Here is a 25,897-nt window from a genome sequence, read left to right on the forward strand (position 1 = left end):
CTCGCCCGCAATCCGCTCCCGCTCGGCACGGATTGAAAACAGCCGAGACACCGTGAAGAGCGGAGAAGAAGGCGGCAGCAGCGTGCTGGCGGCGGTGAAGCGCGCGGGCAGCGCGGCGGACAGGCGCGGGCGGAGCGGCGTGGGCGGGGCAGGCGCTGTCAGGCCCCCGGCGGCCTCTCCCTCATTCGACCTCGGCGAAGATGGCGGCGGCGGTGCGGGCCATCGGCAGCCTCAGCCGCCTTCCGGCCGCCGCCAGGGCCGGCCCGACGCGGCGCACCCCGCCCCGCGGTAAGCGGGGGGACGGCGGGGAGCGGGAGCGGCTGGCGTGCAGTGTCCCCGCGTCAGGGGAGCGCTGAGGGGTGGGGGCCCTGACGGGCAGGGGGACACTGAGGGAAGGGTGTCACCGACGGGGCAGTGAAGGGTCGGGGGAACACTGAGCGTTAGGGGAGCACTGAGGGAGCGAGGACTGGGGTGGGACGAGGTCCACTGAGAAGTAAGTTTGGGGGGGATGGTGAGGAGGCACTAAGAGGTGAGGATGGGGGGACAGTGAGGGTGCGAGGGGCACTGAGGGGTCGGGGAGGGGGCACTGAGAGGTGGGGAAACACCGACAGGGCGGTAAGTGGGCGAGGACTGGGGTGGCATTGAGGGGATGAGGAGCAGGTTTTGCAAAGAGGGGCTCTCGGTGCTGTGGCAGGGGGTGGGGGTGTCCCGGAGGGCTCTTCAGGTGCTGTGACCGTGGGGACTGGGAGGAGTGGGGTGTTCCCAGGGAAGGGTCTGTGGGGACCGGGACTAGGACTGGGGGATCCTCGGGGGAGCTGTGGGGTGGGAGGTGTCCCCGCGTGTGTCTGTGCCCCATGGGGGGGGTTTGTCCCCATGGCCTGTGAGTCACCCAGGGGGATCCCTGGCAGGTCCCCAACATCCCCCCCAAGGTTTCCCCAGTGCAGGGTCTGGCCCCCCATGTCCTGGAGCCTCGGGGGGAGAGGGGGGTGTGCCCCCATGGGGGACATTCTGCCGTGCCAGTCCTTGCACAAGGACACGCTGTGGGAATCTCTGTGCAGCTCTGGGGGGTCCCTGTGACCTGGCATTGAGGGGGGGACACACCCTGCAGTCAGGATGATCCCTGCACGTGAGTTCATCCACAGGGAGAGAGTGTCCTTGTGCCCTGACACATGTGCCTGTCTGCAGTGCCCTGTGTGCCTGCTTGGAAAGGAGAGCGTGTCCCCATGTCCTTGGGTGTCTGTGGCTGCCCTGCAGGCACGCAGATGTATCCATGGGAAGGGGTATCCCAGTGTTCCACCTGGGTGGGGAGGGTGTGCCCAGGCCTGTCAGTGTCTCCAGGTGCTCCATGATCTCTCAGCTGAGAGAATTGGGATTGGTCAGCCTGGAGAAGAAGAGGCTCTGGGGAGAGCTCAGAGCCCCTTCCAGTGCCTAAAGAACCTCCAGGAGAGCTGGAGAGGGACTGGGAAGAAGGGCCTGAAGGGACAGGACACAGGGAATGGCTTCCCAGTGCCAGAGGGCAGGGCTGGATGGGATACTGGGAAGGAATTGTTCCCTGGGAGGGTGGGCAGGCCCTGGCACAGGGTGCCCAGAGCAGCTGGGGCTGCCCCTGGATCCCTGGCAGTGCCCAAGGCCAGGCTGGACATTGGGGCTGGGAGCAGCCTGGGACAGTGGGAGGTGTCCCTGCCCATGGCAGGGGGTGGCACTGGATGGGCTTTGAGGTCCCTTCCCACTTACACCGTCCTGGGATTCAATGATTCCATGATTTTGTGTGAGGCATCTCCCCTGCCAGCTCAGGCAGGGCTGGGGCTCTCTCCTGCCTGTTCACAGTGCTTGCTTGGTGCTTCCTGGCTACCAAGGCAGGGAGTCCCCAGGAGCTCTGGGAAGGTCAAAGGGCCTGGCTGGGAAGCACTAGAAACCTCATATTTGAGCACTTTGAAGGGCCTCAGAGTCTGGTATTGATGTTGACCCAAAATCCAGCTGCATTTCATTTAAACCCAAACCTGGGCTCGGCACTGCTGCGTTCAGAGCTGGACTTGATGCTCTTAGAGGTCTTTTCCAACATGAGCAGTTCCTGGGATCACACCTGTGTTACGTGCAGCCTTGCAGCAGGTTTGTACGTGACAGGGTGGTGCAGTCACTAATGAGGAGACTTGTGGCAACTCCAGGGAGTTCTCAGGCTCTTGCTGTTGGAATTCTTGTTCTGACTGGTAAAACTCTTCACAACAAACAGCCCTGGAGCTGCTCCGAGGACGCTGTCACTGTTCATAACTAATTAATAGCCTTGTTCTGCCTTGCAAAGTGTTTGGGAAGTGGATGCAAAGCTCCCCAGGGCAGCCCAGAGGCAGGGAGCAGACAGGAGCCAGGTGAGCTCCAGGGCTGCCTGTACCTGCTGGGCCGTGTCCGTGTGCCGGCAGGTTCCTGGAGTGGATTGGGAAGCTCAGTTTGCCAGGAGTTTCCCATCTCACGGGTCACAGCTCCGTGCTCAGCTCACAGGGACAGCTCAGGTGGCCTAAGCTTCATCCCATCCATCCTGCTGGGGCTTGGGGTGCTCCAGGACTGGAAAAAGGCTTTTCCCTGAGTCATCAACCATGGAGGCCATTCCCAGTTCAAGTGGTGTGCCGTGTCCGGGTGAGTGGAAGGATGGGAAGGGGCTGGGCAGGGAGGCAGCCGAGGCAGTAACAGGGAGAAGAGAAAGTGGGAAGGAGCAGGCTGGGCTGTGGGATGGGGTGTTGTCCATTCTCTGATGCATCCAAGTCCTTGGCAAAGTCCTGAGAGCACCGAACTGTTGGTGTCCTGGTGTTGGACAGTCTTTGAGCTGAAAGTGAATGGATGAGTGAGACTGGAATCGATTTTGAAGGCTTTAGCTCTGGAATGAATGGTAGGACGTGGTGGAAGCGTGCAGCTGGGCTGCTGCTTCCTGCAGCATTTTGGAGGATTTTTCCAGCTCTGGTCTTGGCACGTTCCCGTTGCAGTGCTGAAGGGATCAGCGCCTAAAGCTGATGTGCAGGGACCAGGACCGAGAAGCTGCTCTCGTTTCGTGGCAAAACGTGTTTTCCACAAATATTCTGGATTTAAAATAAACCACTGTCAGGCTACAGAAACCTCCCTCCCGTGTTAACCCAGCTGTTACACTGCTAACAGCACCTCTCCCAAAAGAGCTTACATTCAAATGGAGTGAGATTTGTCCAGTCATGCCCTTGGTTTATTTTTTTCCTACTTCATCTCTTCTGTTTTGTGAGAATGGAAAGGCAGAGTGGAATTCAAGGCTGAAGGTTTTAATGGAAAGAATCTGTTTGGGAACTGATATGGAAAAGGAAAGGCATGTAAAGAGCAAAAAACATGGAATCCCAGACTGGTTTGGCTGGGAGGGATCCTAAAGCTCATCTTGTTCCACACCCTTGCCATGGGCAGGGACACCTTCCACTATCCCAGCTTGCTCCAAGGATTGAATGAATGAATTCAGGGAAGTTGTTCAGCCCTTGCCTTCTCTTTAAAGAGGCTGTGTGGCTTTTACTGGGTTAAAATACTGCTGTTAAACGTGCATGGTGTTCTGCTGGGCAGCATCTCTCACCAGAGGAATTGTTGTCAGCCCACACTTGGTTTGTGGGAATTGAATGTTGGTGCTTACTTTCAGGAGTACCTGACTTGAGCACACAAAATTTTAGGGAAATTATTGTTGGATGCAGCAATCACATGTGAGTGTTAAATATTGCTGAGGAGCTTTGGAGCGGGAACCAGTTCACTCTTTGTTTATAAAATGCTGCTGTGAGCACATGACACACACATGCACCCCAGACCTGTTTGCTGGGACGGGCTGACATTGAATTTCCATCCCCATCACACCGCATATCCCGGGCTCAGGAATGGGAGCAAAGGCCAGTCCTTATTGCCAGCACCCCGGACAAGGTGGAAATGAGGCCAAAGTGCAGCAGGGCCCCAGCCCTGAGCTCGTGTCACGGGGCTGTGGCAGGGGGGGACACCTGTTGGGGAGGCACAGTTTGCAGTTTACTCTCCTGGTATTGGACTGTTCTCCCTTCTTGCTGCTGGGAATGGGAATGTTTCATTCCTAAAAGTTTTACCAGTGTTGAGCAGAACCTTCCCGTGGCTAATTGGCTGTGTGCCAGCTGGTGGATACATGTGGAGTAACACATGGATATTTACTGGAATTCAGACGGAAAGCAGCTTTGGCAGGGATTCAGCCTGGATCTGAGTTAGAGGATCCTCAGCGTCAAGGGCAAGGTTGCTTGAATGGAGCTGGGATTCATTCATGTGCTGAGAGACCATGGGGCCAAACACAATTTCTGAGCAGAAAAAGGAGATTTACAAGTCAGAAACTTGCGGGCAGAACTTGTTCATCCCCTGGTCTGAGTTTGCTGAGGGCTCTGGAACAAGGCACGTTCATGTGCTTTGTATGTCATTAGCAGAGGCGGATCCAAGAGCTGGAGAGGGACCCTGGACAAGGGCCTGGGGGGACAGGACAAGGTGGAATGGCTTCCCACTGCCAGATGGGATACTGGGAAGGAATTCTTGGCTGTGAGGGTGGGGAGACCCTGGGGTCTGGTTGCCCAGAGCAGCTGGGGCTGCCCCTGGATCCCTGGCAGTGCCCAAGGCCAGGCTGGACATTGGGGCTGGGAGCAGCCTGGGACAGTGAGAGGTGTCCCTGCCCATGGCAGGGGTGGCACTGGATGGGCTTTGAGGTCCCTTCCCACCCAAACCAATCTGCGTTTCTGAGTATTTTGTTGATAGATAGAGGCAAGAATAAATATTTTGTGAGCCCTTTGTGGCCCTGCAGTTGTGCCCCCTGAGAAGTGTGTGGTCACTGGGCTGGCCCCATTTTCTGGCACCAGCACGTGTTTTTACAGAAATACCCTGGACAGTTGTGTTTGCTTTGCAGGGAAATCACCTTGAAGCTCCCCAAAGTGCAGGAAGGTCCCTGGTTTAGCATGTGAAGAGGCTGGAATGAGGATAATAAAGGCAAACCTCCCTGTGCCACCTGCTCCATCCCTTGTCAGCTGGTTGGGAAGAAGGATCTCATTTTTGCTGCTCTCAGTTGGGCACTGCTGGCACTGCAGGGGGGGGTCTGTGCTGGGAAGGTCACTGCAGTGGTGTGACCACTGGACTCTGGTGGGGGCACAGGTCAGGCCGTGAGGGGAGGGACTGGCTCGTGCCCAGGGTTTTCCAAAAGCTGCCCTTGGCAGGCGAGGGGAGCTGGGAGAGAGTTGGGCTGAGACTGCTGAGAATTCCTTTAACACCTGTAACACCTTTTCCTTAGGTTATGCCTGCCGTAACATCTCCACCTCCAGTGCCCTCCAGAGTAAGTGTGAAGCCTTTCTATAAATCCATTTTTTCCTTAAAATCCCTGGAGCAGGAGCTGACCCCACCCTGGTGTTTGTTTGCAGACAGAACCCACGTCAGCTGTGATATCAAAGGGGATGTTGCTGTCGTGCGCTTCAACACACCAAATTCCAAGGTATTGAAAATTCCCACTTAAGGCTCAGAACTTTTCTAACCTGCAGCCTTACAAAGTTGGGAGCAAAGGAGAAATAGGAAAAGGAGATCTTGGGATTTTAATGAGACATCTGGAGATGCCTCTTGGAGTACTTTGAGTGTGCTAAGCTAATTTTTCTCTCTCCCAGGCACTTATTAAGGTCTCATTAAGTTCCAAATCTTAAAGAAATCTTTAAAAAATTCTAAATCTTATTAAATTATTGGATTAAAAATGGTTAAAGAGTGTGTCCATACTTCAGTGCTTTGGAATCCATAAATGCTTCCAATTCTATTATCATGAGTACAATATAAATAGAGCTCATTTTCATTTTTTAGGTCAATACAGCTGCAGTTGCTCAGGTATCAGGAGGCAGGAACTCTGTAAATGACATCTCAGGAATACATCTAAAAATGCATTTTGGAGTCTCATAACCAGTGGTGAATTTCAGATGTCATCTCACAGATGGAAATGCTCTCTATGAAGCTATGGTAGAGCTTGCAGTAAAACACTGGTTTTTAAAGCTAAGCAGCTGAGCTGCTCTGATACTGTTTGAGATATAAAGATTGAACTAGTAGTGCTATGAAAAATCTTGTACTAATTGTAGCAGACCAGAAGGGTTTTTTTATATACTCCTTCCTTTTGAGGAGCAGCAGCAGTCTCAGGTTTGAAATATCCTATTTTCTGTGAGGATTTTGGTGGTACCTGAAGAACCCGGGCTGGATTTGTCCTGCTTGTTGCAGCCTTTCAGTAAAGCTGGAGGGATGTTGTCAGCCTGGTCTGGGGAAGGTGTCTCTGCTCATTGCAGGGGGTTGCATGAGATGACCTTGAAAGGTCCCTTCCATCCCAAACCATTCTGTGATTCTATGATTATATAGAAAAAAAACATTTACAAGCTCATAAAGTCAGTGTTTGGGGCCACAAACCCACCAGTGGGGAGGTTAAGGAAGAACTTCCTAACTAAAGATGACCTGCTGCAGGGTTTTATCCTGGAGTGGGTTTTGTGCTAGGACGAGGCTGAAGTAACTTGCAGCAGACCTGGGCTCCTGCTGACGCTGCTGCTTTGCTCCCAGGTGAACACCCTGTCCAAGCAGCTGAGTGCAGAGTTCACCGACGTCATGAATGAGATCTGGGCCAACGAGGCTGTGAGGAGCGCCGTGCTCATCTCCTCCAAGCCAGGCTCTTTCATTGCTGGAGCAGATCTCAAGTAAGCACAGGGCCTCAGGAGCTGGTGGAGCTGTCCCTGAAATCCAGCAGCTTGTCCCTGACATCTCCCCGGGGTGAGGCACGGGCTGGGAGGGAAATCCACGTGCTCAGGATGCCAAAGCTGCTGGAATGAAGTGAGGACCTCGGCAAAGGGGGATGTGGCGAGTCCTCAAACCCGTCCTGGCTGTGGCACTTGGTCACTCCTTCCTGTGTGCTGGGGTGCAGCCAAGGAAACCCATCCTGGCTCTGGGCTGGGCATTGTCCTTCGGTCTGGGGTACAATGAGAGTGGATAATTCACATGCAGGACTCGTTTAAGCTGGGTTGGAGTGCCTGGCAGCCTTCCAGCCTGGCCCCTCACTTGGGCAGGGTTTGGCATTCTGCCCTGTGTGGAGCAGCCTCCCAGGCTCCCTGGGTAACTTTTCCAGGGTGTGCAATGATCCTGTGGGTGCCCACTGGCACCTGGAATGCCACTGGCTCCTACTGCTGACACTGACAGAACAGAATAGTTGCTTAAAGACATTAAAAGCCAGAAAGCTCCGAGGAAAGGAAGTAAATTACAAATAGACCCTCCAAAACCGTGTTACTTTTTTGGCTGGCCTTGTCCAGGGACAGAGACTCACTCCCTGCGCAGGAGGGAAGGAGGTGAGCAGAGCAAAGGCCAGGCTGTGGTTAAGAGGCGTCTCCTGGCCTCAGCACCTCCAGCCTCCCAAATTGCTCCTGCCTGGCACAGGCTGCGAGCCTCCAGGAGAATAATTGGCACAGGGAGCCTCTAATTGGCAGTGTGGCATCAGAGCACTGGCCATCTGCTCCTCTTAAGATTGATCCTGGGCTCTTTCCTCTACCCTTCCTGGCAAGTGCTTTGAGGCGTCCTGTGACCCTTCCTCCTCTCCCAAAGGCTTCCACAGCCCTGGCACAAGGGAATCCCATTCAGTGCCTCAGGCACAGCCCTGTCAGCATGCAGGGCCTGACCCTGCTGGGTTTGGTCTCCTTGTGTTGTCTGATCCAAAACTGGGGCCTGATCAGCTCTTGCCTGCCTGTCAGGCACTGGAGATTGTGGGAAAAAAGGGACAAACTCGTCAAAACCTCTCATTTTCCTGCTGTTTTGTCAGTGCTTTTCCCATCCTGATCCACCTCTCTCTTCCCCTCAGCATGCTTGAAGCCTGCAAGACTGCTCAGGAAGTGACTCAGCTCTCTCAGGATGGACAGAAGATGCTGGAAAAGATTGAGCACTCTCCAAAGCCCATCGTTGCTGCCATCAGTGGCAGCTGCCTGGGAGGAGGGCTGGAGGTACTGGACAATCCTGGGGCTCACAGGAGGAGTGGGAGCTGACACTGCTGGTTCTCTGATTATCCAAATGATGCCGGCAGGACTGGTACTGCAAGAGGGGTTTGGGAGCTGACGAGGGCTCATTACATCATGTAAATGAGTTTGTGGCAAGTTAATGGCTTGGTTGTGCTTCAGGGCTGTGCCATGTGAGTTTTGCTGCTGCTGTGGAAAGAGAGCAAATCAAATCTGAACCTGTGTGAGCCAGGCTAATATTTAGATGAGTGTCCCAGGGAAAACTGGCTGTTTCCAGCAGGCATTGGAGCTGCATCAATGCTGCTGGCAGAGTTCAGCCTGGAAATTGCTGCTTTTCAGATGAAGTGAGTTTTGTATCCCAGCAACTTCCATTCTTTATAGGGCTGCTGTGAGAGGGGTGAGTGTGGGGACCTGGCCAGGCTCCACCCTGCCAGCAACTCCTCTCCAGCACCTTGGCTGGATCTTCTGCCTTGTAACCTCCATCTAGGAGTTTGTAAACTGCAAGGCTCTGCTAATTCCTGGAGCAGAGTTGTTACTAAAGCAGTGTAATCTTGGGATGGCGTCTCTTCAGTTTGTACTGATTTCTCAAGCAGTCACAGCTTTTTACTCCCACTGTGTTGACTCATCTGGACTTGGCAGTCCAGGGATAAATCAGGACTCATGGCTGATCCATAGATGGGACTGTGCTCTTGGTGTGATGAATTAATTAAGCCCTTGATGGTCTAGGTGAGATTTAAAATCAGCTTGGGAGTTTGATGTTCATCTCATACCTGCTTGCTGTCATCCACCAGGAGAAGCCATCAGTGAGCACAGAGGGAATTTGGGCAGTTGGGTTGAGGAACTGGGGCAGGGTCATGAGGAAAGCTGAGGCAGTGTGTGGGAGAGAGCTGTGTCATGGATGCCCAGTTCTCCTGTGGTCTTTCATAGGGAATCTTTTCCTTGTCTCTTCCTTTTTTTTAAGGTTGCCATTGCCTGTCACTACAGAGTAGCAACAAAGGACAAGAAAACAGTCCTGGGAACACCTGAAGTGTTGCTGGGTCTCCTGCCCGGAGCAGGGGGTACTCAGAGGCTGCCAAAGATGGTGAGTAAGAGAACTACTTGAGTCTATAGCCCCTTCTGCCTGGCAAGCTCCCACTCTGGAATCCTCTTTCTGCCCTTCCAGGTGGGACTTCCTGCTGCCTTTGATATGATGCTGACTGGGAGGAACATCCGTGCGGACAGAGCCAAGAAGATGGGGCTGGTTGACCAGCTGGTGGAACCACTAGGTCAGACATGGTGTCTCTCAGTTCCTTGATGTGCTGCTGCCTGTCAGGGAACCTCTCCCCTCACCAAAATGTGTGGAGAGGTTTTGTCCTGCTCTGCAGGGGAATCCCTGTTCCCACCTTACAAGCACAGGGACCTTGAAATGTGAGGCTGCTGCAGAAGCTGAGTGAACAGGAGAGGTCAGCATGGAGGGCAGGCCTGCTGGCTCTCCTTAAGCTAATTATCCAGATAAGAGCCCACGTTCCTCATTTATCATGTCAGAGGACAGATTGCAGCCCCTAATGGAAGGACAATAGATGACTGATGTCTGTGTTTCTGCAGCCTGCAGATGGTAATCCCTGACGGGAGCTGGAACAGGCAGCCCCCGTGGCTTAGGCACTTGGAATTGCCAGCTGGCTGTCAGCTGGGTGGAGAAATTCCCTGCAAACTGCAGCATTCCAAGTGCTGAGCAGGCTGCTGGATAATGTATTGCTCCCAAAGTTCTTTCACTAGGGCAGCTTTCTTGGAAGGTGACTAAACAGAGGAGTTTGAGGACTAAATCCCCCAGAGCCTCCTGAGAGGTGTGGTCAGCCCCACCCAGGAGTTAGAAGGGAAGCCACGGCTCTGGCTGGCACTGCCACAGAGTTGGAGGGTGCTGAGCGTGGTTTCCCCAGGCAGAGCATGGCCAGAGCACACTGGTGATGCTGAAGAAAATAAAATTAACAAAAAGGTGCTGCTGCCCACCCTGAGCAGTGCCAGGGAGGCCCTGGTGTCCGTGCTGTCCCACAGGCCAGTGCTGGATCACTGAATGGCCGGGGTTGGAAGGGACCTTGAAGCCCACCCAGTCCCACATCTTCCACTGTCCCAGGCTGCTCCCAGCCCCAATGTCCAGCCTGGCCTTGGGCACTGCCAGGGATCCAGGGGCAGCCCCAGCTGCTCTGGGCACCCTGTGCCAGGGCCTGCCCACCCTCCCAGGAAACAATTCCTTCCCAATATCCCATCCAGCCCTGCCCTCTGGCACTGGGAAGCCATTCCCTGTGTCCTGTCCCTCCATGCCTTGTCCCCAGTCCCTCTCCATCTTTCCTGTCAGCTCCTCCAGGCACTGGAAGGCTGCAATTAGATCTCCCCAGAGCCTTCTCTTCTCCGGGCTGAGCAATCCCGATTCTCTCAGGCTTTCCTCATGGTAGAACTGTTCCTCTGATCCCTTTGGTGCCTCCTCTGGACTGGCTCCAGCAGCTCCACATCCTTCTGCTGCTGGTCCCAGGGCTGGAGGCAGCCTGGATAAACTGTCCCACTTGATACTTGCTTAGAAGTGAATTGGTTTTTAAGAGCCAGCAGATGTGGCTTTTTATTACCCCAAGTTGCTGAAAGGAAGCGTGAGCTTTGTGAGGAGCTGCTGGGAATCCTGGCTCAGCCCAGAGAAGCACGTAGGAGGAACACAGAAATACAAATGATATGCAAACATTGGATGTATTCCTTGTTACCCAAACAGCAGCCAGCGCCAGGAGGGCTCCTGTTCACTCTGTGTCTGGGGAAAGCAGCTCTACCTGGGGTGATGCTTTAACTGATGACAGAAAGCTTGGAAGGAGACAGACACCATCAATCAGGAGGCAATTTCAGGGCATGTGTACTAGTTTGAAAATAAACCAGTGAGAGGCACCAAGTCAGAATAACAATTTAATGGAAATTAAAGAAAAGGAAAAGAAAGTAAAAGAAAACACTGACAGAGCCAAGATACAACCTGAATCCCTATTAGGCAGGGTAGTGGTAGCAGTCTGGTGGAATGGTGGCTGCAATCCTCTGAAGTGGTGATCCTGTAGTAGAAGGGGTCTGCTCTTCCTCAGAAAGTCCAGCGGTGGCTGTGTAGCTCCTGTCCTCTGGAAATCCAGTGGAGCCCGTCCCTTTGATGCTCAGAGTCCCAGTTATATCCATGATGGGATGCTTGGTTCCTCCCTCTGGGTGGAGCATCTCACAATGAGGTAATGAGTCATGAGGCCAGGTGTTGATTAGGCTCGTTAACAGAAGATAGTCCGGAGGGAGTTATCTCTGAGTCATGCAGCAGGACAATGATGGGCCATTAACAGAAAGATAGTCTGGGGGGAGGAGGTAAGGAAAACACTGCCCCACCTGATTTCAACAGCTCATGAGGATGGTAATAGAATACACCTCAACCCAGGACATTATCCACCCCTTATTCTATTACCATCTACATCATCCCAAATCAATACCTTCTTAAACTCTAAACACACATACATATATATATATATATATATATACACAATGAAACCCTACACACCGTTCTCACCTAAGATTAGGTCTCCCTGTGGTACACAACGGGTTTCCCCATCTTTTTGCATTACCCACCAAGTGCAACCAGGTCCTTGAGCAAAGACAATCCCACGGATGGGTTTGCCTTTGCCTGAGGTGGGATTAATCCAAACAGTCTTTCCTAAAATACCTCTCAGGTGTACCACAGGGACTCTATCTCCATCCACTGTGTGCAAGGGTTCAGACTCGGCAGGACCAGCTCGATTGATGGACCCTCGGGTATTGACCATCCAGGTAGCCTTCGCTAAGTTCACTTCCCAATTTTTGAAGGTTCCCCCACCAAGTGCCTTTAGGGTGGTTTTAAGTAGTCCATTGCAGCGTTCAACTTTTCCGGCAGCTGGTGCATGATAAGGAATGTGATATATCCATTCGATACCGTGTTCTCTGGCCCAGGTGTTGATGAGGCTGTTCTTAAAATGAGTCCCGTTGTCTGACTCGATCCTGTCCGGGGTGCCATGTCTCCACAGGACTTGCTTTTCCAGGCCCAAGATGGTGTTCCGGGCTGTAGCATGAGGCACAGGGTAGGTCTCCAGCCATCCAGTGGTTGCTTCAACCATGGTCAACACGTAGCGCTTGCCTTGGCGAGTTTGGGGAAGGGTGATGTAATCAACTTGCCAGGCTTCCCCATACCTGTACTTTGACCATCGTCCACCGTACCACAGAGGCTTCACCCGCTTGGCCTGTTTGATTGCAGCACAGGTCTCACAACTGTGGATGACCTGTGAGATGCTGTCCATGGTAAGGTCCACCCCTCGGTCACGGGCCCATTGGTATGTTGCATCTCTCCCCTGATGACCAGAGGCATCATGGGCCCAACGAGCTAGGAATAATTCTCCCTTGTGCTGCCAGTCCAGATCCACCTGTGATACTTTCACCTTGGCAGCTCGGTCCACCTGCTCGTTGTTGCGATGTTCTTCATTAGCCCGACTCTTGGGTACGTGCGCATCCACGTGTCGAACCTTCACGGTCAGCTTCTCTACTCGGGCGGCGATGTCCTGCCAAATCTCAGCGGCCCAGATGGGTTTCCCTCTGCGCTGCCAGTTGGCTTTTCTCCAGCGAACCAGCCATCCCCACAGAGCGTTAGCTACCATCCACGAGTCGGTGTAGAGATAGAGCCTCGGCCACTTCTCTCGTTCAGCAATATCCAAAGCCAGCTGGACGGCTTTAAGCTCTGCAACCTGACTCGATCCACCTTGTCCCTCGGTAGCTTGTGCAACTTGCCGTGTGGGGCTCCATACTGCAGCTTTCCACTTCCTGTTAGTGCCTACAATTCGGCAGGAACCATCAGTGAAGAGGGCATAACGTCTTTCAGTCTCCGGTAGCTCATTATATGGTGGGGCTTCCTCAGCACGAGTCACTTGCTCTTCCTCTTCTTCAGAAGATAATCCAAAAGTCTCACCTTCAGGCCAGTTTGTTATAATTTCCAGAATCCCAGGGCGATTCGGGTTTCCAATACGGGCACGCTGTGTGATGAGAGCAATCCATTTGCTCCATGTGGTGTCGGTGGCGTGATGCATGGCAGGAACCTTTCCCTTGAACATCCACCCCAGCACTGGTAGTCGGGGTGCCAGGAGGAGTTGTGCCTCTGTGCCGATTACCTCTGAGGCAGCTTGGACTCCTTCATAGGCGGCCAAGATTTCCTTCTCTGTGGGAGTGTAGTTAGCTTCAGATCCTCTGTAGCTTCGGCTCCAGAATCCCAGTGGTCGGCCACGAGTTTCACCAGGCACCTTCTGCCAGAGGCTCCAGGACAGACCATGGCTCCCGGCTGCAGAGTAGAGCACATTCTTCACCTCTGGTCCTGTCCTGACTGGGCCAAGGGCTACCGCATGAGCGATTTCCTGTTTGATCTGGGCGAAGGCTTGCTGCTGTTCAGGGCCCCAGTGGAAATCGTTCGTCTTGCGGGTAACCAGGTAGAGAGGGCTCACAATCTGGCTGTACTCAGGAATGTGCATTCTCCAAAAACCTATGGCGCCTAGGAAAGCTTGTGTTTCCTTCTTACTGGTCGGTGGAGACATCGCAGTGATCTTGTTGACGACCTCGGTGGGAATCTGACGTCGTCCATCTTGCCACTTTACTCCCAGGAACTGGATCTCTTGGGCAGGTCCCTTGACTTTGCTCCTTTTGATGGCAAAGCCAGCTTCCAGGAGAATCTGGATGATTTTCTCTCCTTTCTCAAATACTTCCTTTGCTGTGTTTCCCCACACGATGATGTCGTCGATGTATTGCAGATGTTCTGGGGCCTCACCCTTTTCCAGTGCAGTTTGGATCAGTCCATGGCAAATGGTGGGACTGTGCTTCCACCCCTGGGGCAGTCGGTTCCAGGTGTATTGCACACCCCTCCAAGTGAAAGCAAACTGGGGCCTGCATTCTGCTGCCAAAGGAATGGAGAAGAAGGCGTTGGCAATGTCAATAGTGGAGTACCACTTCGCTGCTTTGGACTCCAGCTCGTACTGAAGTTCCAACATGTCCGGCACAGCAGCACTCAATGGTGGTGTGACTTCATTCAGGCCACGGTAATCCACCGTCAGTCTCCATTCCCCGTTGGACTTACGCACTGGCCATATAGGGCTGTTGAAAGGTGAATGGGCCTTGCTGACCACCCCTTGGCTCTCCAGTTTACGAATCATCTCATGGACGGGAACCACAGAGTCTCTGTCGGTGCGGTATTGCCGACGGTGTACTGTTGCTGTGGCGATTGGTACCTGTTGTTCTTCAACTCTTAGCAGTCCCACGGCAGACGGGTCATCTGAGAGGCCAGGCAATGTACTCAGTTGTCTGATATCTTCTGTCTCCACAGCAGCTATCCCAAAAGCCCAACGATGTCCTTTTGGGTCCTTGAAATATCCATTTCTGAGATAGTCTATGCCGAGAATGCACGGGGCCTCCGGGCCAGTCACGATGGGGTGTTTCTGCCACTCGTTCCCAGTTAAACTCACTTCAGCTTCCAGTACAGTCAGCTGCTGGGATCCTCCTGTCACCCCACAAATAGAAATGGGTTCTGCTCCCACATACCTTGATGGCATCAGAGTACATTGAGCGCCTGTGTCAACCAAAGCCGTGTATTTTTGTGGGTCAGCTGTGCCAGGCCATCGGACCCACACAGTCCAAAAGACCCGATTATCCCTTTCCTCTACCTGGCTAGAGGCAGGGCCCCTCTATTCCTGGTTCTGGTGCATGTTGCTCCCTTCCGGTGAGTATGTTCCTGAGGTCCCTTCAAGAGGATCAGTCATACTGTCATTCTGGTACCGTCTGGAGTTCTGTGTGCGAGAGACCGGAGCAATGTTGACTCTAGATGCGCTTCTTGTGGTAGTTGTCCCTCTTTTTAGTTCACGTACCCTGGCTGCTAAGGAGGAGGTGGGTTTTCCATGCCACTTACTCATGTCTTCTCCATGTTCCTGAAGGAAAAACCAGAGATTACCTCGTGGCGTGTATCCTCTCTCCCTGGTTGGGGGGCGCCGGCTCCTAATGGCAGAGACTCTTGTTGGTTCTGGCGAGATGTGATAAATCTCTTCCTTAAGCTCCTTTTTCAATTTCTGATGGCCTTCTTCAACCAAGCTCCGGACTTGCTCAGCCAAAAGACTTGTTTCCACGGATGAGACATGGGTGCGAAATGGGGCTGTGACAGTGTCCTCGTAAATCCTCAGCTTGTTCACCAAGACGCCCACCCTGTCCTCGCCTTCCCTCCATTGCAGCGTTGCCAGGTAACGGGAGTATATCTCTGGTCCAAGGCGTGCGAACCTCAACCACATCTGTGATGTGCATTGGACACCATCTGGGCTCTTAGGAAATCTCTCATCTTCTGAGAAAATGATTTCCAGCACAGCCAATTCCCTCAGGCACCGGATACCTTGTTCCATTGTGCTCCATTTTCCTTGGTGTACCTGGAGGTCTTCTTTACAAAGGTACCTGTCCCTGACACTTGTAAGCAGTCGCCGCCAGAGGCTGAGGGTTTCTTGGGTTCTCCCGATCCCCTGGTCAATGACCACATCCCGGGACAGAGATCCCAGTTGCCTGGCCTCACTTCCGTCTAGAATAGTGTCATTGGCTGCAGCGTCCCAGATGCGGAGCAGCCAGGTCAGGATGGACTCATTCGTCTGGCGGGTGAATTCCCTCCGCAGGTCACGCAGCTCACCCAGGGATAGTGACCGAGTGATGATCTCTGGCTCTGCCTCTTCTGCTGGGTGCGAAGGTCCTGCTGCATCCTCGTCAGTCACTATGCGGACTGACTTGCTTTTTGATTTCTTCTTCTGCACGGGGGCAACTGCAATCGGTTTAGGCTGTTCTGGTTCAGTGATGGTTTGCGTGGGGATGCTGACAGTGCTTTTGGTTCCTTTCTCCTCTGTGTCAGTCTGCGTAGACATGGGCGCTGTTGTCTTGCGTCTGGCTTCTTTCTCCTTTGTGTCAGTCTGCGTAGACATGGACGCTGTTGTTTTGCATTTGGTTTCTTTCTTCTCTGCGACAGTCTGTGCAGACATGGTGTTTGTTGCTCTGCTCTTCTTCCCTCCCTCATCCTGAGGATGCTGTGCCATAGCTCTGATTCTGAGCATGGTGTACATGGTGCAGGCTGTACAGAGAAGACAAAGCAGAACTGACAGCAAGTTTATGCTATCTTTGACATCCAGAGGGAGTTCAATATTTTCAAAAACTGCTGTGCCTGGCCTGAAAGGCTGGAAGAAACCACTCTCTACTCCTCCCACCAGGGGCTGGGTGCGATTGTTGAGGAGATCCCAGAAATAGGAGCCCAGACTAGGGCAGCCAAACAAAATGGAGTATATTTTTCGAATGGCATTCATCGCCTCGCAGGTTATTATGCTATAGACATAATAAACCATTAAAGCAATTCTCATACCATTCCCTGGTTTTAACAGGAGTAATACTACAGGCAGGTAGTTCCCCATGTGAGGAAAGATATAGAGAGCAAGATACAGTACCCATGCAGACAAGCTGAGCACCATGGTGAATACAAAATTGTAATTCTGACTTTCTCTCAGAGCAGGCCCCACGTTGGGCGCCAAATTATGTACTAGTTTGAAAATAAACCAGTGAGAGGCACCAAGTCAGAATAACAATTTAATGGAAATTAAAGAAAAGGAAAAGAAAGTAAAAGAAAACACTGACAGAGCCAAGATACAACCTGAATCCCTATTAGGCAGGGTAGTGGTAGCAGTCTGGTGGAATGGTGGCTGCAATCCTCTGAAGTGGTGATCCTGTAGTAGAAGGGGTCTGCTCTTCCTCAGAAAGTCCAGCGGTGGCTGTGTAGCTCCTGTCCTCTGGAAATCCAGTGGAGCCCGTCCCTTTGATGCTCAGAGTCCCAGTTATATCCATGATGGGATGCTTGGTTCCTCCCTCTGGGTGGAGCATCTCACAATGAGGTAATGAGTCATGAGGCCAGGTGTTGATTAGGCTCGTTAACAGAAGATAGTCCGGAGGGAGTTATCTCTGAGTCATGCAGCAGGACAATGATGGGCCATTAACAGAAAGATAGTCTGGGGGGAGGAGGTAAGGAAAACACTGCCCCACCTGATTTCAACAGCTCATGAGGATGGTAATAGAATACACCTCAACCCAGGACAGCATGCAATCAGTTCTCCTTCAGCAAGGAGCTCTGCAGCATTCCCTGGATCCAACTTTGGCATGTGCCATTTGTAAAAGAAAGCAAATGGGAGAGGACAGCTCAGAGCTTCCGGGTTAGGACACAACAAAACACTGGGAATTAACTGCAGGTAAAGTAAACCCACATGTGTGGGGTCAGCCACTTGGTGGGAATGGTTCTCACAGCTCAGACTTTAAATGAACAGCAGTTTTCTTCAGATGGAGTATCAGAATCCAGCACTTGTTAATGCATCCTGGCTGCTGGAAACAGGAAACCAGGGATTGACATCTTAGAGCACATCAGGCCATAAAGCTGAAGGTCTCAGCCTTGAATGGTGAGAAGAGAATTTGGAAGCTGGTGAAGTCTGAGCTCTCAACTCCCAAATGCTCTCAGATTTCCAATGAATTCTCTAAAACCCACTGGGCATTGCTGAAATGGAGATTATGCAGCAGCTCTGAGCTGTGTTTTGTCTGCTGCCTGTAAAATCAACTATGTTGTTTTGTTTGGCCTGTTTTTCCTTGGACTGGCTCTGACATTCTGCCAGGGCAGGAGAGAAACTTCCACAGGGAGCTTCCCTGAGCTGTCAGTGTTTGTGCTGCTTTATCTCCTCCTTGCTGATAGACTCCCCCAGCAGGGAGCAGCTTCTGGGGTCTGCTGGGTGAAAACCCTCAAGGTGTTACACAGAGAGGGGTGAAACAAAGGGGCCACAGAGATGCTCCAAGGGCTGGAGCCCATCTGCCATGGAGCCAGGCTGGGAGAGCTGGGAGTGCTCACCTGGAGAAGAGAAGGATCCAGGGAGAGCTCAGAGCCCCTTGCAGGGCCTAAAGGGGCTCCAGGAGAGCTGGAGAGGGACTGGGGACAAGGCATGGAGGGACAGGACACAGGGAATGGCTTCCCAGTGCCAGAGGGCAGGGCTGGATGGGATATTGGGAAGGAATTGTTCCCTGGGAGGGTGGGCAGGCCAGAGCAGCTGGGGCTGCCCCTGGATCCCTGGCAGTGCCCAAGGCCAGGCTGGACATTGGGGCTGGGAGCAGCCTGGGACAGTGGGAGGTGTCCCTGCCCATGGCAGGGGGAGGATTATATGACCCTTAACATTCCCTTCCCAACCAAACAATTCTGTGATTAAAACCTTAAAACTGAAGGCTTCAGCCTTTTGTGGAGGAGGAGGAGAGAAGTGGGAGCTGAAACAGGAGGGAGTTTCTGATTTTGGATTTTATCTGTGTCTGTGGGGTGTTTCCTTAGCTCTGAGGACTCTGTGCAGCATCTGGGTGTGTTTAGAGCAGTTTGTATGAAGGTGAATGTCCCTGCCCAGCTGCAGGGACACAGGGTTGTCATCTCACTGGGTTTGTTCAGCCCAAGGTTGCACATTTAGCTCCAGGGTCTACATGGTGGCCCTGTGCAGCTTCACAGGCACTGCTCTGTCATTAATGACTCAGTTTGCCTCTGGCAGCATCTCACAGCTGCCTCTTCAGCCCTGTGCTGTGTCCTCCTGTCCTGATGATACAATTGTCTGGAAATGAGGAGGATTCCTGTGCTTGGAAATTGTGCAACCCACCCTCAGAGGCTGCTAAAACTGGTTTTGTGGTGGCTTACTTCATTGTGGGACAGCTTTAAGTTGGGCCAGGTGTTAGAGGTGTTGAAGTAGCTAAAGCAAGTGAGAGGTTTCCTGCACTGGGTTCAAAGGTTGGGGTTGGTTGGACATTGGCTCCAGTACAGGTGATTTGCTGGGATTCAGCACTCCCGAAATGCTGTCTGTGTGTTTAACAGCTCAGCACTGGCACAGTGTGGTGGGGCACACTTGTTCCACAGAGGAGAGGAGAGGTGCAGCAAGAGGGAGGGGAGGCAGAACACCTCAGTTCCCTCAGGATTCCGGGTGCCTGCAGTTACGGCAAGTAGAAGGTTTGAGGAATAAAGGGCACAAGTGGCAAAAAGATGGTCAGGAGCTGAAGACACCTCCAGAGTGGTCATGGAACCTCTGTCCTTGGAAGTGTCCAGAGGCTGGCAGAAGGTCCCTGAGCAACCTGATCTGATTGCAGAGCTGGATGTAACTTGGCCCTGCTCCCACAGGGAGCTGGCATTCCAGCATAATTGTGCACAATGCCCTCTGTATAAATCCTGTGGGCCCTTCATATGGTCCTGCTGAGCCTTTCCACCATTGCTCATAACCAAGAGAAGCCAAACAGGAGCGGGAGCAGTTCAAAGGCCCGTCATGTTGTGTCTGGTCCTGGTTTCCCTGCGCCCTCAACCCTCAGGGATAACTTGTGCTGTGTTCTCTGCTCTCCCCAGGGCCAGGAGTGAAGACTCCAGAAGCAAGAACAATTGAGTACCTGGAGGAGGTGGCCATTGGTTTTGCCAGGGGACTGGCCAACAAGACTGTGTCTACCAAGAGATCCAGAGGGCTCATGCAGAGTAAGTCAGCATGGAGAAATCCCAAGGGACAGCAGGGAGTGTAATCCAGCTTGGCTTCTCCAGGATGTCTTCGTGCTCCTACTCAATTCCATTTCAAAACCTGGTTATTTCATGTTGGAATCATCTCTTGAGCAGCGTGGGGTGGTAGAGGAAAACATTGCTCTGCAGATCTGGGCTTTAGCAAAGCTGGACATGGTGGCTCCTGAGGTTGCTGGAAGGGAGCCAGGCCTCAAGGAGTGAGAGGGAGCAGGTACCTCCAGGGACTGTCCATCTGCAAAGTTTTAGTGGCAAGTTCTGTACCAAGCTCGTGAACTCAGGTGGGAAGAGGCACAAGGGGCTGCTCAGTGCTGATCCTGGATAGCACAGCCCAGAAATGGGGACATCTCTGGGAATTCTGCTTCCCGGGGCTCAGTCTGTCACCAGTTGTGTTAGGAGGACACTTCAGCCCTCAATGAGACTTGTCCATGGAATAATCCATGGAAACCCTCTGAGCAGCCCCTGCTGCCTGTGCCTGGGTTTCAGGTGCACTTTTCTAGTGCAGATATTCACTTTTGTAGTGCCTTACCTTTGCAGTCCATCCTGGCACTGTGCTGACCCCTGTTTTGTCCCATCTTGCAGGGCTAACAGACTATGCCATGGCTCTTCCCTTCGTGAGGCAGCAAGTTTACAAGACAGTGGAGAGCAAAGTTCAAAAGCAAACCAAAGGACTCTACCCTGCTCCTCTGAAGATCATCCAGGTAACCCCCCTGGGAGGTGGGGGGAACTGCAGGGCAGGTGGATCTGCGGGATCATGTGGGACAGGCAGAGGGAAGGTGATCCTTCCTCTGAGTCAAGCCAGCATCCTGATCCTCACAGAGATCAGTCCTGAGGAGTGCTGGCTGTGGGGTAGAATTCAGAATGACTGCCCAAAATATGATCACCAGTTTATGGGTACTGGTACCAGTGAGGGGTAGAGCGGGAATCCCAACTGAGGGGAGGCTTAGCTAGAATATTTTGTCCATGAAACTTTCAGCTGCAGTTTTCCCAGGTTTTCTGTACAGTCTCTGAAGAGTTCGGGGGACCTGTTCGACACCATAAAAATAGAAATTGCTTTAATTGTCATAGCACTAACTACATAATACTTCATTAGTCCCCTGTGTTACACAGACATCCTGTTACAGATGCTCTGTGATTGAATCTTTGTTGTGAAATGACTTTTCACTGTTGTTGCCAAGACTTCTTTAAAACCTGTGAAGGATTCAGAGAGCAGTGACATTACAGGAGCACAGTTCCTAAAACCACAAGGGATGGCTAAAAATGAACCTGCTGGTAAACTCCTCACCTGTCCTGTGCTAGAAGGACAGGGTGACACAGCTCTGCTAAGAGCAGCAGGGACAGGACTCAGGGAGTCTGAAATGTGCCTTGAAAGTTGGGGAGGGGTCGCTGGAGACAACAGGGAATCCTGTTAAAGTGTGTTTGCAGCATGACTGAGCTGTGGTGTCTTTACTGCTTTTGGATTAGGTCGTAAAAACTGGTCTGGATCAGGGGAGTGATGCTGGATACCTCATTGAATCCCAGGTAAGGAGAGGAGATCCTGGCAGGGATCAGGTAATGGTGTGGTGAGGGGATCTGTGTTTAACCACGCAGAGGGTTCAGCACAGGCTGCTGCTCATCTCATTCCAGCCCCTGCCATGGGCAGGACACCTTCCCCTATCCCTGGTTGCTCCAAGCCCTGTCCAGCCTGGCCTTGGGCACTGCCAAGGATGGGGAGCCTCAACTCAAACCCCTCACAGGCAGGGCCAGTGTGGGTGACTGATGCTGCTTCTCCTTGATGGGGGAGCAGAGCTGAAGTTCCACACCCCCTCTAGGAGCTGGCTGTAGATGTCTCATCTCACTCATCTGACCATGCTGTCACATGAGCCTCATGTCCTAAACACCATCTAGTCCTGCTTGAGCTTTGCTGGGACACAGGGAAAACTGGAATAGAGTTTAACTGAGGGTGTAGGACAGACTGTGGTGGGCAGGTCCAGGGCTGGAGCAGGCAAGTGTCCTCCCCAGCAGCTTGTGTGTGACCCGTTTATTCCACACACACAGAGTCTTTGTTTTCCTCAGCCATCCTCATCCCTCCATTTCTCTGCCATAATAAACAACCTATCCCTATTTATTTTTTTCCTCACTGGTCCTGTTTTTGCCACAATTGTGCTCAAATTTGTTATTTCTGGTGCCACAGAGGTAATTGTGTCTGTGCACAGAGTCACAGGTGGGGTTACCTGGGCACTGCCAGCTCTGCAAGATTGAGTCTCCAGCAGTCCCACGTTCCCATCCGATTATCTCTGTGTTTGGGTCATCCCCAAGGTCATTGCCCCTTAAATGCTGGTGAAATCCATCAGTCTCCCACTTCCCTGGCATGCTTTGTAACTCCTTTTGTTCCCTTCTGGTGCCAAGGCCTGCTCTGAGCTGTAGCTGTCACCTTACCAGTGCCCTCCTGGCTGTGCCTCATCCCTGCTGGTTGTGCATTCCACCCACATTTGGTCTGGTGCTGGATAAAAGCCTTGGGATACTTTGTTCCTTACAGCAAAGAATGAATGGGATTTTTTCTGAGAGCAGCAGCAGCAGGATGGAGATCTTCCCAGAACCCCTGAAGAATAATAAGTGTCAGTGTTGTGGCTTTTTTACTGCCTCCCTCTCTCCCCCAGGACAGGAGTTTGCAGATTCTCTTCTAGGCTTTGTTTTGGCTATTTTAACTCACAGAGCAGTGGTGAAGGAAGGTACAGCCTGCTCCAAACCACATTCTCTACTTTTCCTTGGCAGACTTGGCTCAGTCAACCTTTGTTTTTGTGTGCTTGTGCTGTCTTTGTGTTCCTCAGAACATTTGTGCTGAGGGCTGGGAGGTTATGCAGGCCTTCGATTTTGTTTCCTGTGATGCTCTGAAAATAGGATCAGGCTGCTGCTGTCAGAGAGAACGGACCTGTTTGTAAAGGTTTTTGTCAAAGCCTGAGGACAGGGTCCTTCCTCCCTGGATCTCTGGGGACAGTGGCCCCAATTGGTGTGGGATGCATGGGGGTAGGAAGCGTCTCATGTCAGGGAAATCCAATCCTGTCACTGAGGAACTGGAATCATCAAATCCCACAATGGTTTGGGTGGGAAGGGACCTCAAAGCTCATCCAATTCCACCCCCTGCCATGGACAGGGACACCTCCCACTGTCCCAGGCTGCTCCCATCCCCAGTGTCCAGCCTGGCCTTGGGCACTGCCAGGGATCCAGGGGCAGCCCCAGCTGCTCTGGGCACCCTGTGCCAGGGCCTGCCCACCCTCCCAGGGAACAATTCCTTCCCAGTATCCCATCCAGCCCTGCCCTCTGGCACTGGGAAGCCATTCCCTGTGTCCTGTCCCTCCATGCCTTGTCCCCAGTCCCTCTCCAGCTCTCCTGGAGCCCCTTTAGGCCCTGCAAGGGGCTCTGAGCTCTCCCTGGATCTTTCCCTTCTCCAGGTGAACATTCCCAGCTCTCCCAGCCTGGCTGCAGAGCAGAGGGGCTCCAGCCCTGGGAGCAGCTCCGGAGCCTCCTCTGGGCTCTCTCCAGCAGCTCCACATCCTTCTGCTTTTGGGGAGGAGGAGGTGGTGCAGGGTGGGCTGTGCTGAGCCCAGAAGGTGCCTCTCCTCAGAGGTGACCTGGGCCCTTGTCCCTTTTCCATCCAGGTCACTCACCTGTGCAATCACACGGTGCCTGTCTCTCCCCTTGCCGTGTTTTTGATGTGCTGGCACTGAGGCAGCTCTTTAATGCCAAACTCTGCTTCCCTCTTCCCTTTCCTCCAGAGCTTTGGCCAACTTGCAGTGACCAAGGAATCCAAGGCACTGATGGGGCTCTACCACGGGCAGGTGCACTGCAAGAAGAACAAGTTTGGGGCACCTCAGAAAGAGGTCAAGTAAGTGCCAGTGTGGGATGCCTGAAGGAGCAGTTGGAGGACCTCTGAAAGGCTCCTGGGACTCAGTGGGCTGGAGAGCAGTGTATCAGAGCAGATGTTTCCAGCCTCCAGAGGCTGACCCGCTGCAGTTTGGAGGCCTCAGTCCTGTGTGGCCTCACTCCCAAGTGGTGCCTGGGTGGATGGCAGGAGCTGTGTGAGTCTGGCAGCAGCGATGGGAATTCTGCCATGTCCAGCTTTGAATGTGTCCCCTTGGTCCTTCCCTGCAGGACTCTGGCTGTGCTGGGAGCGGGGCTCATGGGAGCCGGGATCGCCCAGGTTTCCGTGGATAAGGGCATCAAGACCATTTTGAAGGACACAGCACAGAAGGGCCTGGACAGAGGCCAGCAGCAGGTCTACAAGGGGTATGTGAGTTATGGGGGATTTGCTCTGGTGACATTGGGCTGCCTTTAGTCACAGTTCTCCTCTGCTGTGGAGAACCAGGAGCTCCTGACACTGCTGTTCTGCTGGAGGAGCCATTGGATGTCACAGAAAAGTTTTATTTTAATGTTGTCCCCTGCACTGTGCTGGGATGTTGCTGTAGGATAGGCCCAGTGGCTCAGCCTTAGCTCCTTAGGTAGGCAGAGACCTAAGTTTGGGTATTGGATTCAGCAGTAACTTCTAGAGCTAAGGAAAGAGCAATTCTGGCTACCTAAAGGCCCATGTCAGGGGAGGCATTCCAGGGTTTTCTTCCTGGGTTTCTTCCATGTTCTCCTGGTTCTGCAGTAATAGTGCTCAGCTGTTTATCATCAGGAATGTCAGTGACTGACCTTCAGCTGAGCCACGGGAGCAGGACTCCCCTGTCTCCACATGGAAGGAGGGGTCAGAACACAGAGTGACAGTCCTGCAGAGTTGGAGATGGAGTTTTGGGTGCCAGCTCTGGGAGAGGGACAGGAGGGATTCCTGTGGTGCACCTCCAGCAGCCTGACTGGTCCACTCAGGAGCTGTGACAGAACTGTCCCTCCCTAGGCTGAACGGCAAGGTGAAGAAGAAGAGCCTGACATCGTTTGAGAGGGACTCCATCCTCAGCAACCTGATGGGCCAGCTGGACTACAAGGGCTTTGAGAAGGCAGACATGGTCATCGAGGCCGTGTTTGAGGACATCAACGTCAAACACAAAGTGCTGAAGGAGGTGGAGGCCGTGAGTATCAGTCCAGAGCAGCCCCTGGGTGTGGCCCGGCGTGGCAGAGGGTCCTGGGCTGTGCTGCTGGGTTTGTCCCCTCGCCTTTGTGCTGCAGTCGGGTTCTTGGTACAAATCACATCAGGACATGAGTGAGCATCAGGGGCAGCCTTTCTGTTTGCTGGGGACATTCCCTGCTCAGTAAGGAACCGGTAGCTGAATGGAACAGTTCTGACATTCCGATTCCTGGGGGTGCTCCAAAAAAAGCTTCCATTTGTCTGAGGACATTGATGTGACAGTGGTGTCCTCTGCTATCTCCACACCTCGCAGTCCTTCACCTGCTGTCCCTCTGTTCTGTTCAAGGGCACACTGGGGGAACGGGGTGCTCCCCGCAGTGTCTCCTGTGGCTGCAGAGGCCTGGCAGAAACATGGAAGCTCTGGGGCTAATATTGCAGACCTGGGGATAGTTCAGGGCAAGTCAGAGCTGGCTGACTTGAACTACTGCTTTCCAATTAGTTTCTAATGAGCAAACCCAGTTTGCCTCATTTGCCAGGGTTCCCTGGTGTTGATCTCCCAGGGCCCAGATCCAACTCTGGAGCCTGTGTGTGACACAGCCCCTTCCACCCCTCCCAGGTGATCCCTGCTCACTGTGTCCTGTCCCTTGTTCCCCTCCCAGGTGATCCCTGCTCACTGTGTCCTGTCCCTTGTTCCCCTCCCAGGTGATCCCTGCTCACTGTGTCCTGTCCCTTGTCCTGCTCCCAGGTGATCCCTGCTCACTGTGTCCTGTCCCTTGTCCTGCTCCCAGGTGATCCCTGCTCACTGTGTCCTGTCCCTTGTTCCCCTCCCAGGTGATCCCTGCTCACTGTGTCCTGTCCCTTGTTCCCCTCCCAGGTGATCCCTGCTCACTGTGTCCTGTCCCTTGTTCCCCTCCCAGGTGATCCCTGCTCACTGTGTCCTGTCCCTTGTTCCCCTCCCAGGTGATCCCTGCTCACTGTATCTTCGCCAGTAACACCTCTGCCCTCCCCATCAGCCAGATCGCTGCTGCCAGCAAGAGGCCTGAGAAGGTGAGTGAGTCCTCAGGGCCATGTGCCCTGTGCAGAGCTGTCCATGGTGAGGTGTCTTTGCTTTAGGGACCTTCTGCTCCCTCCTCAGGACATGGCACAGCTCATCCTCTGCTCCCAGTGCAAGCTTTGAGCAAAGAGCTCGTGATCTTGGGGCAGGTGGGAAGGAGGTGGAGGTGGATTCACCCCAAGGGTGATGTTGGTGTGGCAGGTCAG

The 25,897-nt window shown here is 53.1% G+C and overlaps 1 protein-coding gene across 1 annotated transcript in view; it reads left to right on the forward strand.

Annotated features, from left to right (window-relative positions):
• The first annotated feature begins 166 nt into the window (after positions 1–166).
• The window catches only part of HADHA (hydroxyacyl-CoA dehydrogenase trifunctional multienzyme complex subunit alpha), a 31,829-nt gene continuing 6,098 nt past the window's right edge, over positions 167–25,897 (forward strand). The window contains exons 1-14 of the mRNA XM_069011916.1: positions 167–288; positions 5,273–5,314; positions 5,400–5,470; positions 6,559–6,692; positions 7,841–7,979; positions 8,953–9,072; positions 9,154–9,256; positions 19,441–19,563; positions 20,182–20,300; positions 21,064–21,120; positions 23,355–23,464; positions 23,731–23,865; positions 24,470–24,641; positions 25,598–25,684. Of these exons, the coding sequence (XP_068868017.1) occupies positions 201–288; positions 5,273–5,314; positions 5,400–5,470; positions 6,559–6,692; positions 7,841–7,979; positions 8,953–9,072; positions 9,154–9,256; positions 19,441–19,563; positions 20,182–20,300; positions 21,064–21,120; positions 23,355–23,464; positions 23,731–23,865; positions 24,470–24,641; positions 25,598–25,684 (1,500 nt within the window). The 5' untranslated portion in view covers positions 167–200. The remainder of the gene's footprint in view (positions 289–5,272; positions 5,315–5,399; positions 5,471–6,558; positions 6,693–7,840; positions 7,980–8,952; positions 9,073–9,153; positions 9,257–19,440; positions 19,564–20,181; positions 20,301–21,063; positions 21,121–23,354; positions 23,465–23,730; positions 23,866–24,469; positions 24,642–25,597; positions 25,685–25,897) is intronic.

Source organism: Aphelocoma coerulescens, chromosome 3 (genome assembly GCF_041296385.1).
Source record: "Aphelocoma coerulescens isolate FSJ_1873_10779 chromosome 3, UR_Acoe_1.0, whole genome shotgun sequence".
Taxonomy (NCBI): Eukaryota; Metazoa; Chordata; class Aves; order Passeriformes; family Corvidae; genus Aphelocoma; species Aphelocoma coerulescens.